Source organism: Brachyistius frenatus, unplaced genomic scaffold (genome assembly GCF_029030835.1).
Source record: "Brachyistius frenatus isolate BFR_SWC_R1_liver_20210118 unplaced genomic scaffold, ASM2903083v1 Contig_344, whole genome shotgun sequence".
Lineage (NCBI taxonomy): Eukaryota > Metazoa > Chordata > Actinopteri > Embiotocidae > Brachyistius > Brachyistius frenatus.
The window spans coordinates 192,535-212,623 of NW_027210943.1; the positions used below are offsets into that span (position 1 = coordinate 192,535).

The 20,089-nt window shown below is 45.4% G+C and overlaps 3 protein-coding genes across 4 annotated transcripts; 2 read left to right on the forward strand and 1 right to left on the reverse strand.

Moving 5' to 3' along the window:
• Positions 1-157: 157 nt before the first annotated feature.
• On the reverse strand, positions 158-2,321 carry gins1 (GINS complex subunit 1 (Psf1 homolog)). Its single transcript, XM_069723777.1, has 7 exons — positions 2,102-2,321; positions 1,627-1,691; positions 1,338-1,436; positions 1,110-1,200; positions 550-666; positions 408-482; positions 158-334 (listed from the first exon to the last, which is right to left on the reverse strand). Exons 1-7 carry the CDS (start codon positions 2,174-2,176, stop codon positions 266-268), a joined length of 591 nt encoding a protein of 196 aa, XP_069579878.1. The 5' UTR covers positions 2,177-2,321; the 3' UTR covers positions 158-265.
• Positions 2,322-2,330: 9 nt separating this feature from the next.
• Positions 2,331-12,713, forward strand: abhd12 (abhydrolase domain containing 12, lysophospholipase). The gene is made up of 14 exons (XM_069723775.1): positions 2,331-2,428; positions 3,294-3,468; positions 6,629-6,750; positions 6,836-6,941; positions 7,195-7,314; positions 7,396-7,426; positions 7,508-7,553; positions 8,468-8,600; positions 9,130-9,167; positions 9,748-9,827; positions 10,361-10,443; positions 10,620-10,698; positions 11,917-12,044; positions 12,308-12,713. Exons 2-14 carry the CDS (start codon positions 3,296-3,298, stop codon positions 12,342-12,344), a joined length of 1,176 nt encoding a protein of 391 aa, XP_069579876.1. The 5' UTR covers positions 2,331-2,428; positions 3,294-3,295; the 3' UTR covers positions 12,345-12,713.
• Positions 12,714-13,543: 830 nt separating this feature from the next.
• On the forward strand, positions 13,544-19,250 carry prkn (parkin RBR E3 ubiquitin protein ligase). Of its 2 annotated transcripts, none has more exons than XM_069723763.1 (11): positions 13,544-13,844; positions 14,159-14,322; positions 14,405-14,669; positions 14,843-14,955; positions 15,126-15,209; positions 15,395-15,510; positions 16,407-16,543; positions 16,623-16,684; positions 18,442-18,672; positions 18,771-18,888; positions 18,967-19,250. In XM_069723763.1, exons 1-11 carry the CDS (start codon positions 13,838-13,840, stop codon positions 19,068-19,070), a joined length of 1,401 nt encoding a protein of 466 aa, XP_069579864.1. In that variant the 5' UTR covers positions 13,544-13,837; the 3' UTR covers positions 19,071-19,250. The 2 variants fall into 2 exon arrangements, with proteins under 2 accessions (XP_069579864.1, XP_069579865.1); XM_069723764.1 differs by having other exon boundaries at positions 14,486-14,669.
• The last annotated feature ends 839 nt before the right edge of the window (positions 19,251-20,089 follow it).

Below are 20,089 nucleotides of genomic sequence, written 5' to 3' on the forward strand. Positions count from 1 at the left end.
TGAAACTATAAAAACACAGAATTCAGTTCAAGGATGTTTTGAACTGGAGCCGTTACCATGACGATTATTAAAACCAGCCAGGGTGGAATAACACTCACTGACGTGATTAAAGAGTTAAATATAGTTTTTATGTGATTAAAGAGAAACGTTGACAGTTTGTAGAAAAAGATTTTATTCGGAAATCAGAACAGAAAATCAGACTGTTTGCTGTCCTCTGAACGTCCGTCTGTCCTCGGTTGTCTCCGCTCCCTCAGACGTCCCTCCATCATGACATGATATGCTCCAGGACGCCCTGACGAATCAGATGCTCACATTTCCAGCGCGGCAGAAAGTGCTGCGGACGGAGACGACGCAGGTTAACGTAACAGAAATGAAAGAGTAGAAGAAGAGCGGCTTCCTGTCCTCACCTGGCTGTTCTTCTTCAGCAGGATCACCGTGCCGTCGTCCACCTCCAGCTCTCCGTGGTCCTTCAGACACCTCACCTGGAACACACCGTGACGTCAGCACCGAGGTTAGGCTGCAGGTCAAAGGTCAGCGGGGATGTCTCACCTCTATGTAGAGGCTCTTTGGAGGCTTCATGTCCTGCGTGATGTCCAGACCCCCTCCCCCCCCGAGGGAGCGCATGAAGGAGGCCAGAGACTTTTTATACTGACCGAACCACTGCAGCTGAAACACACACACACTTATCATCATCCAGACTCACAGATTTCACAAACAGCTACAGACTTACAGAAATCCTCAAATAAGAGCCTCCACATGAAACCCCCCCCCCCCCCCCCCCCCCCCCCCCCCCCCCCCCCCCCCCCCCCCCCCCCCCCCCCCCCCCCCCCCCCCCCCCCCCCCCCCCCCCCCCCCCCCCCCCCCCCCCCCCCCCCCCCCCCCCCCCCCCCCCCCCCCCCCCCCCCCCCCCACTGGCTTTTATTGTGAAACAGCTGCAGGAAGTGGTCAGCAGCAAAGGAAAACAGGAAGTCAGGAAACAGGAAGGACTTGCAGTGGATACGTAGGAGGGTTAGGGTGTGCAGGTGAGAGGCAACATCAACACAAGTAACTACATCGATCGACCAATCTTGTGGAAGAAACACAGCAAGAGGAAGTGATGTCACACTGACCTCCTCCGCACACATGTGGAAGCGGATGTTGGCGGGCAGCACGCTGCCGTACTCCCAGCGCAGCGCTCTGATCCTCAGCAGGCGGTCGTACCTGGAAACAGGTGAAGAGTCACATGACTGCAGGTGTGTTGGAGGGGTTACAGGTGTACACGTGGGGATGTGGTTACAGAGGTTGGGGAGTGGTTTTAGATATATGGGGCGTGGTTAGATGTGTGGGGGCGTGGTTACAGGTAGGCGGTGAGGCAGCGCTTGTTCCTCAGCAGGCAGCAGTGGCGTAGTTTGACGGAGGGAATGAGATCTGCTCGACCTCCACCCTTCGCTTCGTTCCTGAAACACAAGTCACCTCGAACTTCACTTCTTTTACAGAACAATTGATCTGGAAAATAATCTGCAGATTAATCAACAGTGAAAATGATCATTAATGCCAGAAACCCTCAGAGGAAACGACAACAGAAATGTAAACTAAAGATAAAACCTGAAGCTCTGTGACCGTTAATAAAAACGTATCCAGACTCACACATCCGTCTGGTTCTGTTCGTAAAGAGCTTCCATCTCCTGCAGAACCTGCCGCAGTCCGTCCTCCTGCAAACAGGACAGGAGTTATGCTGATAAAGGAAATTCATGTCATCTATTTTTATAATAAAATGATGGCTTGGGGTTTTAACTATGAGCCGAAGTGTAAGATAGTTTCTAAGTTGTCGAAGATCTTTCAGTCATATTTTCTAAGACGTGTTTAATTCTTGTGATCAGCAACACAACTTTAAAATGTTTTGCTTTGTAAATAGAGGCCGTTTTCTCAATGAATGTCATTAGTTTCGCTGATATAAGTCGTGTTTGATGCGTAATGTCTGAGCCGGAGTGTAGTTCCATTTCTACGTGACGAGACGTGAATTTCTGTTTTAAGCAGAAATCAAACATTCAACTGTCAGTTTTTAAACGGATCTCGCTGCTTCTGAACGCAGAGGACGGCAGGCCTTCCCCGTTAAACTCACGTTAAAAGCGGGCAGCTGTCCGTCGCTCATTCGCTGCAGTTCTCTGATTAACTCGATGGCTTTATCACAAAACATCCTGGAACCGCCAAACACACCGAGCAGAAAACAAATGAAGCCGTGAAAACGTCTCACTCCGGTTAAACAGGAGGGCTTATATTCGCGGCAAAAACTGTGTTATGGTCACGTGACCGCGTGACGTAACCCTGCGGATGCCGCAGTGGGACAAACTTTGAATCAGCGAACCGAGCTGCTGTCGCCGGAAACATCAAACGCTTCAGTTTTCCTCCGTGATGAGGTGAAACTGCGTCAAACCGGTCAGACTTCAAGGTAACAGCGTCTCTTTATTTATGTTCATGTTTCCGAGCGTAAAAAAGAGGTTATCGTTTTTTTAGTCACAGTTTTAGCGGCAGTATGACTTCCGGTTAGCAAACTGCAGCAGGCGGCTAAAACCGACACCAGGACCTCCCGAGCCGAGCCGAGCCGAGCCGAGACGCACTCCCTCGGCCTCTTCGGGTTTAAGAGCGGTTTAGTGTCGCTTAAAACCAGATTAGCTTCGCTGCTAACTTTGACTGCGGATGTTGCATTCAAGTTTCTCAGGAAAAACGAGAGTTTTCTTCATGTCTAAGGTTGTTTGAGGTGTAAACAAAAAGTTGGATCGTTCTATCAGTTTATTGATCCTGACTTTTAATTTGTTAATATACACTTAACTAGTTCAGTCCTGTGATGTCCAACCCAGGGCTCGGGCCCCCCACAGAGTCACCAGATGAACCTGAGGGGTCGTCAGAAGGTTAACGGGAGAGAAGAACAACCAAGACTTCAGTTGCACTTTATGAACGTTTCCTTTTATTTAATTTTTCAGAGATATCGGATCAATTGAAAAACGGTCCGTCCACGTAGAGACAGCTTTACTCCCATAAACCGGTTTTGTTTTGGTTGCCGTTGCTCCGACGCTCTCCAGAGGCCCTGGACGCAGCACGGTGTGACCACGTGGTCGCGTTTCCGTGCTGTGATTGGCTGCGGTTGCTCGGCGTCGGATCAGCTGCTCTCTGCGGATCTCGGTGCAGGCACAGCGGGGACTCGGCTCTGTCCTCACCGGCTCTCAGCGCTCAGTCACCCGCCAGGCTCACGGCCTCCTCCCGCTGACAGGCCGCGGTTTGTCGTCCGGTTCATTTCTGTCTTCTAACGTCTCCAGTGATGCGGAAGCGGAACAACTCCCCGCCTGCGGAGCCTGACAGCGGGACCACCGGCGCACTGCTGGACAGCGACCCGGACCTGAAGCACAGTACCGGCGGGGGAGCAGCGGGGTCCGAAGCCGGCGGCCGGCAGAGCCCGGGAGAGGAGGGGGGCATGGGGAAACCGTTCAAGAGGTAAGAACCGGAACCGGGACCGGGACAGGTGTGTTGACCAGGATGAAGGTGATGATGAAGGTGATGATGTTCTTCCGGAGGACAAAAGATCAAAATCAGAAATAAAGTCAAATTATTTCAATTTATTATTTATTATTAATAAATAAGAAATATTCAGTTAATAAATAAGAAACATACAAATAAAAAACTTTTAAACACAAAAAACAAAACAAAGAAAATAAACCTACAAAGGTAAAAAATAATAACAATAAAATACGAAAAAAAATATGATGCAAAATAAATTAAATATAAAAGTGAATGAAATGTATGTTTGCGTGTGGGACGGACTGAGCATGCTCCGTGTGCGCTGCCGGCTAACTTCCTGTTTACCTCAATGCTAACTTTAATGGAGATAAAATAATTCAGTCTGTATCGGACTGAATGAATCAAAGTCCGACAGGAGAACTGTTTTAGTGTCAGTGGGCGGAGCCTGTGACGTGACACGGGTGGTAGAGATTCCTTGGACCAGCAGCAGGGGGAGACAAACGCTAAATAAAACTTCATGACGCACAAATACGAACCGATAAGAATAATCACAAAATACAACAAATACATTTTTATCTCATTGATATTTTTTTTATCAATGACTGAAACTATTGATGGATTATCATCGCTGTCGTTCCTTCGTCTGACTGTCGATCAGCTGATCAGGAGCTGTTGATGACATCATCACATATCATAATAGATCACATTTATCGTATTTTGGGACTTATTTTAATATAAAAAGTTTCTCGTGATGATTTCCAAACAGGAGAATAAACTCAACAGCTGATTGGTGGACAAACCGATCAATAGCGCTCAGACAGGAAGTTGATCTCGACTGTCTGCTTGATCTTTGACCCCCCCGTTCCTCCCATTTTGAATATTTATAGGAAACGAAGATTGTTCCGGTTTCAGCTTGTCAATCAGTCACTGATTGATTGATTGATTGATTGATTGATTGATTGATTGATTGATTGAAGGAGTCAGCCGGACCTTCCTGTCAGCCTCACGCTTCTTCTTTGGTTTAATCCTCTTTAGAGGTTTAACCTGAGATGCAGGTCAGACGCTGCAGTGCATTCTGGGTCGTCTGAGGAGAAGAGAACGTTCTCTGGTGTTCTGGAGGGTCCAGGTTCTGCTGGATCTGCTCGGGTTGGTGAAAACAACAGTGTTAGAACGTTGGAGAACCTCACGAGGATTTATGAACAACAGAACGTCTGAAGAACCCACAGCGGAACCTTTTATCCAGTCGGGTTCGAACAGGAACCACAATAATCAATAAAAAGGCGTGAAGCTGCTGAAACAGGAAGAGCTGCAGTGTGTGTGTGTGTGTGTGATCAGTGTGTGTGTGTGTGTGATCAGTGTGTGTGTGTGTGCGCGTGTGTGATCAGTGTGTGTGTGTGTGTGATCAGTGTGTGTGTGTGTGATCAGTGTGTGTGTGTGTGTGTGTGTGTGATCAGTGTGTGTGTGTGTGTGTGTGTGTGATCAGTGTGTGTGTGTGTGTGTGAGTGTGTGTGTGTGTGTGTGTGTGTGTGTGTGTGTGTGTGATCAGTGTGTGTGTGTGTGTGTGTGTGTGTGTGTGTGTGTGTGTGTGTGTGTGTGTGTGTGTGTGTGTGTGTGTGTGTGTGTGTGTTCTGACCTCCTTTAAACAGCTGAATCTAAAATTACACCAGTCACATGATGACGAGACTGAAACACTGAGGAGGAGGAGGGAGGAGGGGGAGTTGGGAGGAGGGGAGGTCACATGTTTGAGTCCTGCATCACTTCTTATGTCATCCAGACCTGAAACAGGAAATCAGCGTCTGAATGACTTCCTGTTTCAGTAGCCTTTATTAAACTGTGGACATGGTGGGCGGGGCTTCTGTGCTTCTGTTGGCTCCGCCTGGTGGCCGCTCAATCCACCTTCATCATACGAGTCTTTGAAGGCTAACACTGCTAGCGTGCTCTGATAAAACCTTCCCACTGGAACTGAAGCCTCAGCGTTTCGTTTCTAGGGGGGGTCGACATGACTTCCTGCTTCTGACAGGAAGTAGTGAACAGAGTGTCAGGTGGTGTTTGGCCTCTTGCTGGCCTCCTGTGGTGACGTCTGAAGTCTTTAACCCTAACCCTTTGTAATGCCTCCTTTACGTTACCCGCATTGCCTAGCAACAGCGTTCCAACGACTTAACGAGTTCACGAGTTCCGTTCCGGCTGCGTTCACAGTGGTTCTGATCCGCTCCGGGTTACCTACAACGTTCACACATACTCAACACTTCCTGTGTCCTTTTCAAAATAAAAGCCCTGCAGTGTTTCAGCTCAGTTCAGTTGTATTCAACTCCGGGTTGTTTACACAGTAAAGTTCTTTTAATAGAACCTTTACAATGTCACAGAGAGGAACCAACAGAACGTCACAGACAGGAACCAGCAGAACCTTTAGAATGTCACATATTAAATCAGAGTCAAATCAATCATTCTAAATGTAAAATGTTTCCATGTTATAATGCTTTTACTTTGAAAGGATGCTTTCAGACGAAGATTGAAACGAGTCAAACTTCTCTGTTCAATAATTCAAATCCACAGACCTGCTGGATGAATGAGGGATCCCATTACACACACACACACACACACACACACACACACACACACACACACACACACACACACACACACACACACACACACACACACACAGAGGACTCAGATGTCATCTTTACATTCTGACTTGTTTTGTTCTCAAACCAAACTCCATTTAAATTTTGTTGAATTTTACATTTGTATATCAGATGATTAGAGTTCAGTCTACTGGTACAAAGATTGTCTGTGAGTAAAGATGTATCACTCTGTCTCGTATCTGTGTATTCAGGAGTTTATAAATTGTTGAATTTGGTCCTTTAAGGCCTGAATTTCATTTATATATGTTTAAAATTTTTCAATCATCGGTTTCCATGACGACAGCCGTCAGCAGATTAAACGTGTGGTTTTAAATTTGATTTCAGCAGCTGTTTATACTTCCTGCTGCGTCAGCAGGTTGTGTTCACCGACCAATCAGATACCCAGGAGTTGTTGTTGTTTACAGCTAGAATTGTAAACTCCTGTTAGTAAACAATGAGGATGATGGGCGGAGTTTAACAATGTCATGTGACGTGGAGTCTCCGCCCCTCAGGTTGGGTCTGCTGGCGAAGGGGAGGCGGGTCCTGCTGTGGCTGCTCGTCCTCTACGTCTCCATCCCCGTCCTCATCAAGCTGTGTCCCTCCATCCAGGCCAAACTCGTCTTCCTCAACTTCAGTGAGTTGCAGAGCAGTCGGTCCGTCCAACGGTCCAAATATACTCAGCAGTCATGTGACCTATCCGTGACCTTTGACCCCCTCAGTGAGGATGTCCTACTTCATCGACCTGAAGCGACCTCTGGACCAGGGATTGAACCACACACACAACTTCTACCTGGAACCAGAGACCGGACTGAAGATCGGAGTCTGGTAACACACACAGACACACACACACACATGGACACACACAGACACACATACACAGACAGTGTTTACATTTATTTTTGTTGGTATGTTTATATTTGTATTATTTGTTTGTTTGTTTTTGTATTTAGTTTATTTTTGTTTAAATGTTTGTTTTTGTATTTTGTTTATTTGCAGTTATGTTTTGTTTATTTGTGTTCATGTTTACAGTTGTTTATGTTTGTTTGTTTGTTTGTGTATTTTGTTTGTTTGTGTTTAGGCACACAGTTCCTGCTCAGATGTGGAGAGAAGCTCAGGGGAAACGAGGCGACTGGTACGACTCCATGTTTAGCTCCGCACATCCTGTCATCCTCTATCTCCATGGAAACGCCGGGACCAGGTGACACACACACATTAACACTCTGTGTTGTTGATGGAGGCTGGTGTTTGACCTTTGACCCGTGGTTGTGTTTCTCTACAGAGGTGGAGACCACAGAGTGCAGCTGTACAAGGTAAACACAAACAATTAGATTAGGCTTCTCCTCCTGCTGCAGATCATTGACTCCTCCCTTTGACTGCCTGTCTTCCTTCAGGTCCTCAGTTCATTGGGCTACCATGTGGTCACGTTCGACTACCGAGGTGAGAAACACCAAACACGCTTCATTCAGACGGAGCAGCTGTACGACCTGAGTGTGTGTGTTTGTTTGTGTGTTTATTCATGTGTGTGTGTTTGTGTATGCATGTGTGTGTGTATGTGTATGTGTGTGTGTGTTTGTGTGTTTATTCATGTATGTTTGTGTGTGTGTGTGTGTGTGTGTGTGTGTGTGTGTGTGTGTGTGTGTGTGTGTGTGTTTATTTATGTATGTGTTGTGTGTGTGTGTGTGTGTGTGTGTGTGTGTGTGTGTGTGTGTGTGTGTGTGTGTGTGTGTGTGTGTGTGTGTGTGTGTGTGTTTATTCAATTCAATTTTATTTATAAAGCACCAATTCACAACACAGGTTATTTTATGTCACTTCAACAATTCCCACATCAGCTGGGAGGGAAAACTCCTCTTTAAGGGAGAAAAACCTCCAACAGAGGGAAGAAAAACTCCCTTTAACAGGAAGAAACCTCCGACAGAACCAGGATCAGAGGTGGGCGGAGCATCTGTTAACAGAACCAGGATCAGAGGTGGGCGGAGCATCTGTTAACAGAACCAGGCTCAGAGGTGGGCGGAGCATCTGTTAACAGAACCAGGATCAGAGGTGGGCGGAGCATCTGTTAACGGAACCAGGATCAGAGGTGGGCGGCCATCTGCCTCGACTGGTTGGAGTGAGAGGAGAGCAGAGAGAGAAAAGGACAGCATAGAGATAGAAGAGAAGAACTGTTGGTGGAGACGACAATCAGAGAGCAGAGACATGCAGCTCCATGACGGGACATCTGGAAAAGAAAGAACAGAAACTACACGAGTGAAGGAACTGAATGGAGACAACAGATAATAAGAAGAAACTATGGGAGAGAAAAAGATGGTGAGGTATGAGTCTATGCGTTTATGTGTGTGTATGTATGTGTGCAGGTTGGGGGGATTCGGACGGTTCGCCATCAGAGGGTGGGATGACATCAGACGCCCTCTTCGTCTACGATTGGTTGAAACGACGGCTTGACAAAACATTACCGCTTTACATCTGGGGACACTCTCTGGGGACCGGGTAACACGTAGAACACACGTAAACACGTAGAACACATGAACACACGTAAACACATGTAGAACATGTAAACACATAGAACACGTAAACACACATAAACACATGTAAACACGTAGAACACATGAACACACATAGAACACGTAAACACGTAGAACACATGAACACACGTAAACACATGTAGAACATGTAAACACGTAGAACACGTAAACACACATAAACACATGTAAACACATGTAAACACACGTAGAACATGTAAACACGTAGAACAGTAAACATACGTAAACACGTAAACACAACATGTAAACACAACATGTAAACACATGTAAACACACAAACACATGTAAACACACGTAGAACATGTAAACACGTAGAACACGTAAACACATGTAAACACGTAGAACACGTAAACACATGTAAACACACGTAAACACATGTAAACACGTTGAACACACGTGAACACACGTGAACACACGTGAACACACGTGAACATGGCTCAGTGACCTTCGGTTGAATGTCAGGTTTTATTTTTCAGAGTGGCAACGAACCTTGTGAGACGGCTGAGTGACAGAGGTAACACACACACAAACACACACAAACAAACAAACACATACACACACACACACACACACAAACACACACAAACAAACAAACACATACACACACACACACACACACAAACACACACAAACAAACAAACACATACACACACACACACACACACAAACGCAAACAAACAAACAAACACATACACACACACACACACACACACAAACACACACAAACAAACAAACACATACACACACACACACACACAAACGCAAACAAACACACACTTCTTTTCACAAAGATGTAACTTTCTATAGAAGTGAAACGGAGCTGTGAAGGGGGCGGGGCTTGTTTCAGGTGTTGTCCAGGTGAAGGTTCTCAGTTGTAGCTCTTCTACAGATTAGATCAATAAAAATAGAAAAGATGAAGTGTTAAGTACGACTCCCAGTAGGAGTTCAGTTGCTGAACATCATGGGTAATGTAGTATTTAGACATTCAAACTGGTAGATATAATATAAAGCTGTGGGATCAATAAATCTTCTATCACTTGTTGATCATCATTCATCAGTTCAATCAACTTTATTAAAAGTGATTTTATCTTCAGGAAGTCCTCCGGAAGCTCTGATCTTAGAGTCTCCCTTCAACAACATTAGAGAGGAGGCACGGAGTCACCCCTTCTCCATGGTAACGCACTCCACACTGCACACTGCACACTCCAAACTGCACACTCCTCACTGCACACTGCACACTCCACACTGCTCACTGCACACTCCACACTCCAAACTGCACACTCCTCACTGCACACTCCACACTGCACACTCCTCACTGCACACTCCACACTGCTCACTGCACACTCCACACTCCTCACTGCACACTCCTCACTGCACACTCCACACTCCACACTGCACACTCCAAACTGCACACTCCTCACTGCACACTGCACACTCCTCACTGCACACTCCACACTCCACACTGCACACTCCAAACTGCACACTCCTCACTGCACACTCCTCACTGCACATTACACTCCTGTGGGTGTGACCTTGGTGTGTGTGTGTGCGCGTGTGTGTGTGTGTGCACGTGTGTGTGTGTGTGTGTGTGTGTGTGTGTGTGTGTGTGTGTGTGTGTGTGTGTGTGTGTGTGTGTGTGTGTGCGCGTGTGTGTGTGTGTGTGTGTGTGTGTGTGTGTGTGTGTGTGTGTGTGTGTGTGTGTTCCAGGTGTACAGGTACCTGCCTGGATTTGATTGGTTCTTCCTGGACACCATCACAGCCAACAACATCCGCTTCGCCAGCGACGAGAAGTATGTGACGTTACGTTTACTTCCTGTTTACTGCAGCGGTGACCTTTGACCTCTCCGCTTCAGTTCACAAACAAGCTCCTGATGGAACGTTAACTCTTCCAGGAACTTTTGTTTTGTAACTAGTAATAATAATCATAACAATAATAATGATATCCAGCGGTGTGTAATGTCTCCAGCGTGAACCACATCTCGTGCCCGCTGCTGATCCTCCACGCCGAGGACGACGCCATCGTTCCGTTTCATCTCGGCAAAAAGGTACGAAACGCTTCACGTTTCCGTTCCAGATCCAAACTCATTATTTAAAAGATTCCCTACATGCAGAAAATATTTAAAACTAATTTCCTGGAAACTTGATAATTTATACAGTTTAAAAAAAACAAACAGATGCTGTTAACAGAATATTTCTGAGAAGGTTTGAAACTAACTCAGGATGCTTTTTTCTTTTTTCAGTCACTCAGAAATCATTTAAAACACTTTTTCTGTTAAGTCATAAACCTGAAATTAATAAGGAACCTTTTCTCCAACTCTCAACTCAAAACTTCTTGCTTTTGAAATTTAAGAACTTTCTTTATGACATGAAGGTTTTTTTTTTGTTTGTTTGTTTTTGTAAAACCTATTTTTAAAAGTTTGAAACTTTTCCAAGAACTTAAAACCTTTTTTAAAGAACACAGAATGTATTTAGGGGCTCAGCTTGTTGTTCAGGTCTTTAAAGACACATCTTTGTTAGAATATTAAGTAGCAACTTTTTTCGAGTACTCAACTAAAAACTTTTAGTCTCTTAGAAACACTTTTAGAAGCTCAGAATTATTATTTTCTGATCCCCAAATATTTTGGAACTTTTTCATAAAGGTTTTTTCTTTAATGACTCTAACGATCTTAGAAACTTTGTTTCAACATAATGTTTAGTTGAAATTGAACATTTTTAGGAACTTTTTGCAAAACCATTTGAAGTCCCGAACTTTTTCAGCATCTTAAAAATGTCTTGACGTTTAAAAAAAAAAAAAAAAAAGTCATTTTAGGAGGTATAGGTGTTTCAGGATTTAGGGAAATGTTTTTGTTGACTGAACCTTTCAAAACAAAAGAGAGGAACTTTTTTAAGAACCTTTCTTTCTTCGACAGCGCAGGAATCTTTCAGAACTGAAATTTTTTTCACGACGAGGAATCATTTTTCGGAAGTCAAACTTCATTCGGAGCCTTTTTGTAGAATTCACTGAAGAACTGTTTTGTTCTTCGGGAACATTTTCAGAAGCTGAAATGGTTTTGAAAATTCAGCTTCATCAATCATCGAAGCTAAAATTATAATTTTTTCAGTATTGACGGAAGTATTTTTGAAATTTTGACCTTTTTCAGAAACTATTGACATAAATGTCTTCATGTTGTTTTTAGGGAACTTCCAGCTGATCGGACCTGCAGTGTGTTTCTAACAGTAGAAGAAGAACCATGTTAACCCAACCCTTGTTCTTCCTATTGCAGCTGTACAACATGGCGTCGCAGTCAAAGAGCCTCAACGGTCACAAGGTTCAGTTCGTTCCGTTCCCGGCCGCTCTCGCCTACAAGCACAAGTTCATCTACCGGAGCCCGGAGCTGCCGAACATCCTGAGGTACCGAACGCCACGCTGACGCCACGCTGACGCCACGCTGACGCCACGCTGACGCCACGCTGACGCCACGCTGACGCCACGCTGACGCCACGCTGACGCCACGCTGACGCCACGCTGACGCCACGCTGACGCCACGCTGACGCCACGCTGACGCCACGCTGACGCCACGCTGACGCCACGCTGACGCCACGCTGACGCCACGCTGACGCCACGCTGACGCCACGCTGACGCCACGCTGACGCTCCTCTTTGTTCTTGTTCTAGTGATTTCCTCGGAACAGCTCATCCCATCACGAAGTGACGACCGAGACGACATCGTTTCTCTTCACGTTCCACAAACAATGGAACTTTCTCGCATGAACTGAACACGTCATTCCTTCTCTTTTTTGTTAGCATTTCTCTCAACAGCGATACCGGCTTCACGGTATACAGGGTTACCATGGCAACTGTTGCCACAGCAGCCGTGGGTTCGGCAGTGTTAGAGACGACTGTTTTTATCTTTTCACTATTTTTCACCAGTTGTTTATTTTACTTTTGTCTGTTTGATTCGTTGCTTCTCGAGATCATTTCTGCAACTTCGGTTGTTTTAACAACACAAAATCATCTTTTCAGTTTTGAAGGCCTGTTACGACTTGAATTATTAATTAAATATTTCTTGTTTTATGTAGGACTGATTGTTTACTGTTGTCTTTTCTCAAATCACGCAAATTAGAAACAAATTTGAAAAATGTTGTCAGAGTTAACAGCAGGTGAATCTATTCACCTATCTATTCTCTAGATCTATTATCTATTCTATAGATGCATATATCTCATATATCTAAGACTTTAGGTAGGTAGGTAGGTAGGTAGGTATATACTTTATTAATCCCCGAGGGGAAATTTTTTCGCCACAGCAGCATACATACAGGAGCAATAATAGAAACAATAGAATAAAATAATAATAGAATAGAATAATATAATAGAAAAGCAATAAAATAAAAAATATAAATATAAAATGCACAGTACATACAGTATATATACAGTACATTAAATATCTATATATATTATATACAACAAACCAATAAACACAGTCATATATATATATATATATATATATATATATATATATATATATATATATATATACATACGGTACAGTATATATCTATATATATAACATACATATAATATACAAGCAACCAAGAAACACAGTCAACAGTGTTTTTGTACTGTGATGGATTTTGCCAGAGGTGAGTTATTGTAAAGTCTTATGGCAGTGGGCAGGAATGATGATGATGATGATGATGATGATTATATATACATCTATATAGATATAGATATAACTATATCTATATCTATATAGATGTACTGTATATATAAAGTCTTCTTTCACTTCTACAATTCACTCCACAGGAAAAACAAAGAGTATTTTGGCCTTAGTGGCTTTCCGTACAACTTCAGTGACACAAACACAACATACGTGTGGGCGGGACACAAACTGATTCTGTCCCGGTCCCGGCTCCGGTCGTGGCGCTGTGGTTCTGCTGCAGAACGTGGCTGTCCGGGTGGTCCATCACCAGGAGACACGGACCGGGTTGGGTACGGTTCTTTCAGCTGCCGCTCCGGGACACGGACAGAGGAGCGAAACAAGTTTATTTAAATTCTGATTTGCCTCAACTTCCGGGGCAACTATATGACGTCAGTCCGTTTTGTAGTTCGATTGACCGACGTCTGATCAAAGCGCGCACCAGGACTCCACCACCCACAGTGCACCGCGGCCCGCCGACAGTAAACGCATGAAGGACGAGGAGACGAATGATCGGTGAGTTCTACCGACCTGTACTGTACTTGGTTCTACCGACCTGTACCGGGTTCTACCGACCTGTACTGTACTTGGTTCTACCGACCTGTACCGGGTTCTACCGACCTGTACTGTACTTGGTTCTACCGACCTGTACCGGGTTCTACCGACCTGTACTTGGTTCTACCAACCTGTACCTGGTTCTACCGACCTGTACTGTACTTGGTTCTACCGACCTGTACCGGGTTCTACCGACCTGTACTTGGTTCTACCAACCTGTACCTGGTTCTACCGACCTGTACTGTACTTGGTTCTGGTTCTGCTCCCCTCACCAGTGTTCGTGAGGTACAACCTGGGGCCCAGCGTGGCCGTGGAGCTGCAGGAGAAGGCGTGTGTGGCGGAGCTGAAGGAGGTGGTGGGGAGTCAACAGGGGGTCCGCCCGGACCGGCTGCGGGTTCTGTTCGCTGGGAGGGAGCTGCAGAGCGCCTCCACGCTGCAGGTGAGGTCAGATGTCAAAGTGCAGGAGGAGAGTGTCCTCCTCTCCCCTCACTCCTTTTGTCTCCTCCTCCTCCTTCTCTCAGGGCTGTGACCTCCCAGAGCAGAGCACCGTCCATGTGGTCCTCCCTCCTCCAGGCTCCTCATCTCAGCTTTTCCTCCTGCAGGAGCACCGGGACAAGGAGCGGGACAGTCTGACCTGGCTGGACCTCAGCTCCTCTCGCCTGCCCACCTCCTCCTCCGGCCTGGGTGGGGTCCTGCAGGAGGGAGGAGGAGGAGGAGCAACAGCAGAGGAGGGAGGAATAGGAGGAGCAGAGGACAGAGAGGAGGCGCAGGCTGCACATCTGAAAGGTCAGTGGTACTGTGTCCAGGTGTGTACTGTATGTCCTGTGTACTGTGTCCAGGTGTGTACTGTGTACTGTGTCCAGGTGTGTACTGTGTACTGTGTCCAGGTGTGTACTGTGTACTGTGTCCAGGTGTGTACTGTGTACTATGTCCAGGTGTGTACTGTGTACTGTGTCCAGGTACCGGTCCGACCTCTTTCTTCGTGTTCTGTAAAAGTTGTCGGTCGATCAAACCTGGAAAACTGAGAGTTCGATGTCGAAGCTGCAAACAGACGACGTTGACACTGAGCAGGGTGAGTACTAATGGTACCAATACTGCAGTACTAATACTAGTACTAATACTGCACTACTCATGCTGGTACTAATACTGCACCTGTGATACTCTGATGGTCCTGCAGTATCTGCTGCAGCCCTGGGGGGCGCTGTTCATCCTGAAACTGAAGCAGTCCTCTGTTTCTGACAGGGTCCATCCTGCTGGGATGATGTCCTCCTTCCAGGTCGTATCTATGGTGTCTGTCAGTCAGATGGTTGTCACGGCAACTGGGCGGTAAGGGGGTGGAGCAGATGAATGTGTTTAAGTAACCAATCCATGTGAAGCATTTCCTGGAATCAAATGAAGGAACCGGTCCAACCGCAGTACAAACCTGTGTGTGTGTGTGTGTGTGTGTGTGTGTGTGTGTGTGTGTGTGTGTGTGTGTGTGTGTGTGTGTGTGTGTGTGTGTGTGTGTTTAGGAGTTCTTCATGAAATGTGCGTCCCATCCAACATCAGATGACGACCTCTCTGTGGCCCTCGACCTCGTTATGACCAACACCAGAGACGTCCCCTGCATCGCCTGCACCGACGTCATGTAACACACACACACATGTAACACACACACACTCACACACATGCAACACACACTCACACACACATGTAACACACACACACGTAACACACACACACATACGTAACACACACATGTAACACACACACACACATACGTGTGTTACATGTAACACTCACACACACATGTAACACACACACACACACATGTAACACATGTAACACTCACACACACATGTAACACACACACATACGTAACACACACACACTCACATGTTACACACACACACACACACATACTTAACACACACTCACATACACATGTAACACACACACACACGTAACACACACACACATGTAACACACACACACATACGTAACACACACATGTAACACACAAACACACATACGTGTGTTACATGTAACACTCACACACATGTAACACATGTAACACTCACACACACATGTAACACACACACATACGTAACACACACACACACATACGTAACACACACACACACACACACACACACACACATGTTACACACACACACACACATACTTAACACACACTCACACACACATGTAACACTCACACACACGTAACACACACACATGTAACACACACACACACACATGTAACACACACACACACACACATACGTAACACACTCACACACACATATAACACACACACATACTTAACACACACTCACACACACATGTAACACACACACACATGTAACACACACACATGTAACACACACTCACACACACATGTAACACTCACACACATGTAACACACATGTAACACTCACACACACATGTAACACACACACACACACACACACATACGTAACACACTCACACACACATGTAACACACTCACACACGTAACCCCCCCCCCCCCCCAACCCACAGGGATGTGGTCCTGGTGTTCCCGTGTGCAGAGCGTCATGTGACATGTTTGGACTGTTTCCATCGTTACTGTCAGACTCGACTGGACGAGCGACGGTTTGTTCACCATCCTGAGATCGGATACTCTTTGCCGTGTGCAGGTGTGTATGTGGTGGTGGGGGGGAGGGGGGATAGCTTTGTTATTATGGTCTGTATTCATGTTGAAGTTTGTGTCTCCAGCCGGCTGCAACGACTCTCTGATCAAAGAGCTGCATCACTTCAGGGTCCTGGGAGACAACCAGGTACACACAGTACACACTATTATATACACACACAGTACACACTATTATATACACACACAGTACACACTATTATATACACACACAGTACACACTATTATATACACACACTGTACACACAGTACACACTATTATATACACACACAGTACACACTATTATATACACACACAGTACACACTATTATATACACACACTGTACACACAGTACACACTATTATATACACACACAGTACACACTATTATATACACATACTGTACACACAGTACACACTATTATATACACACACAGTACACACTATTATATACACACACTGTACACACAGTACACACTATTATATACACACACTGTACACACGGTACACACTATTATATACACACACAGTACACACTATTATATACACACACTGTACACACAGTACACACTATTATATACACACACAGTACACACTATTATATACACACACAGTACACACTATTATATACACACACTGTACACACAGTACACACTATTATATACACACACAGTACACACTATTATATACACACTACACACATTACACACTATTATATACACACTGTACACACAGTACACACTATTATATACACACACAGTACACACTATTATATACACACACAGTACACACTATTATATACACACACTGTACACACAGTACACACTATTATATACACACACTGTACACACAGTACACACTATCATATACACACACAGTACACACTATTATATACACACACTGTACACACAGTACACACTATTATATACACACACTGTACACACAGTACACATTATTATATGCACACACAGTACACACTATTATATACACACACTGCACACACAGTACACACTATCATATACACACACAGTACACACTATTATATACACACACTGTACACACAGTACACACTATTATATACACAGGTTGTGATTTATTAAAGGTGTCTGTGTGTAATTACTGCAGTGACTGAAGGTTTTAATCAGATGAACATCAGGAGAGACGGCTGCTCTTATTGTGAAGGAGACACAGGAAACCCGAGAATACGTAGAGAATGAGGTTTTACACCCGTTAAACATTTCTGAGATGGTGGAGGAGAAATTATTCAGACATATCGTCTGTCCAGCGATGAAATTAAGCATTTTCCTGCCTCTGGGTCGTTCCAGCGTATCTCTGCTTGGATATCCAGTCCCGTTAGTCAGGTGTCCCCGTCCCGAGTGCTGAATGTGTCCCACAGAATTCACAGGTAGCTTCATCAGGTTCCTTTACATTCACAAGGCTCTGAATGAAGTCACGGTGTTTGTGAGAGGATCTCATCCACCGTCCTCCTCTTTTATTGCTGATGTTTTATTAGAAGACGTTTTTTGTAGTTTTCGCCTAATATCTTGTCATCTTCTTATAATTTCATCTATTGATCTTTTTGTTTTTCCCATAGCATTGACCTTCTTGCTGATAATGTCCTATAAATCGTTTTCTTCTTGTTATATTAATATTTATTCATTTCAATGGGATCAGATTTCCTTTTGCTTTTGCGGTCGTTCTGTTAAAACAGCTGGAATCACTTTAATACGCAAACCCGTCATTTAAATAGCGATTTGCACCTGATATCAAAGATGGCATTACTTAGTAAATCACATGCAAAACGGGTGCAAAATAAATGTGCAAACTTTTGGAATAAACACGCAATTTAGTACCTTTATTACCACAGTGCGTAGACTCCGCCCCTCACTCACCTGTCTGTCTCTCAGTATGGGCGGTACCAGCAGTTTGGGGCTGAGGAGTGCCTGCTGACGATCGGAGGACTGATGTGTCCGTCACCTGGCTGTGGGGCGGGGCTTCTCCCACCTGACGGCAGCAGGAGGGTGGAGTGTGACCGACAGCTTGGCTGCGGCTTTGTCTTTTGCAGGGACTGCAGGGAGCGCTACCACCAGGGGGCGTGTCAGGCTGCACCGGCCCCGCCCATAGGTGAAGCTTCAGAGGTGAGACGACCAATCGCAGCGCTCCCTGGATGATGAAGCGGTTTGTGTGTTCCTCTGCTGATGGATGTGTCTGTGACTCTGCCTCCTCTGCTCCTCAGGGCTTCGTGGTGGGGGAGGAGGCATCTCTGCGGGGGAGGTGGGACCGAGCCTCCCTGCTCCTCATCCAGGAGTCGACGAAGCGCTGCCCCCAGTGCTCCGTTCCTGTGGAGAGAAACGGTACAGATGAGTCAGGAGCGTCTTGCCTGTTGGTCACATGTGACAATGACTGAGACGTGTTGCTGTCTCCCCCTGCAGGCGGCTGCATGCACATGCAGTGTCCTCTGTGCCGGTCCGAGTGGTGCTGGCTGTGTGGAGTCTCCTGGAACAGGGAGTGTATGGGAAACCACTGGTTCGGATAGACCGCCCACATGCTCACATGACCACACCCCCACCGCCATGATCCAACAGGTGATAGGAAGAGGTGTCGAAATACAGCTGCTGACTGAAGGGAGGCGGAGACAACACTCCCAACTGATGGTTTTCACATGTACTTCCTGTTTGAAGTAGCTCCTTCACAATAAAAGTCTGATAAACCTGAAGGACTATCATTGATGAATTTGCATGAGACTCTGAATCAGTGACATCATGCTGATGTCATCACAGCAGATCGCTCCACCACTTCCTGTCCAGAGACGCAGATTTCAGCTTTTATGTTTATTAAAAACAAAACAACAGCAGCTCCTGTAAACTTTCTAGTTCATAAGTTGTTCATAATTCTGAGAGCTGCATTTGTAATGATCAACTTGTTTCCATGGAAACACAGCAGGGGCGCGGCTGCACCGAGGCGGTAAACAATCAGCAGTTCTTATTCTAAACGAGTCCAACCGAATTCATGAGTTCTGTAAAAAAGAAAACATGTTTATTCATGTTTGTTTATGTCAATAAAGAAAGAAAGCAGCTTTTCATTTATTGGTTTTCATTCAGAGTCCTGTCATCAACTGAGCTGGACCCAGGACCAGGACCAGTTCCAGGACCAGGACCAAGACCAGGACCAGGACCAAGACCAGGACCAGTTCCGGGACCAAGACCAGGACCTGGACCCTCCCACCTCCATCCGCTGACAAGCGGAACCAGAACCGTCTGAGCAGACAGACGTCGGCGGACTGAAGCAGTTTGTTTTCTTCAACTGGAGCACAAAAGCAGCAGATCAGAGTCTCAGCTGAGTCGTTCAGAGGAAAGAGGACGATATTCTGGACACATCTCCACAAGGAGGAACATCATGAAACTAAAAGTAAAAGTGAATAAAAAGTCCGTTTAAAATAAAGTCAATGTCTTGATTTATTTTGTGCAAATAAATTTCTATTATGTGAAACTGGTTCTAAAAATGTCAGTCCCAATAAGCCGCCGCCACTCCTCACTGATCATTTCCGGTTCCGGG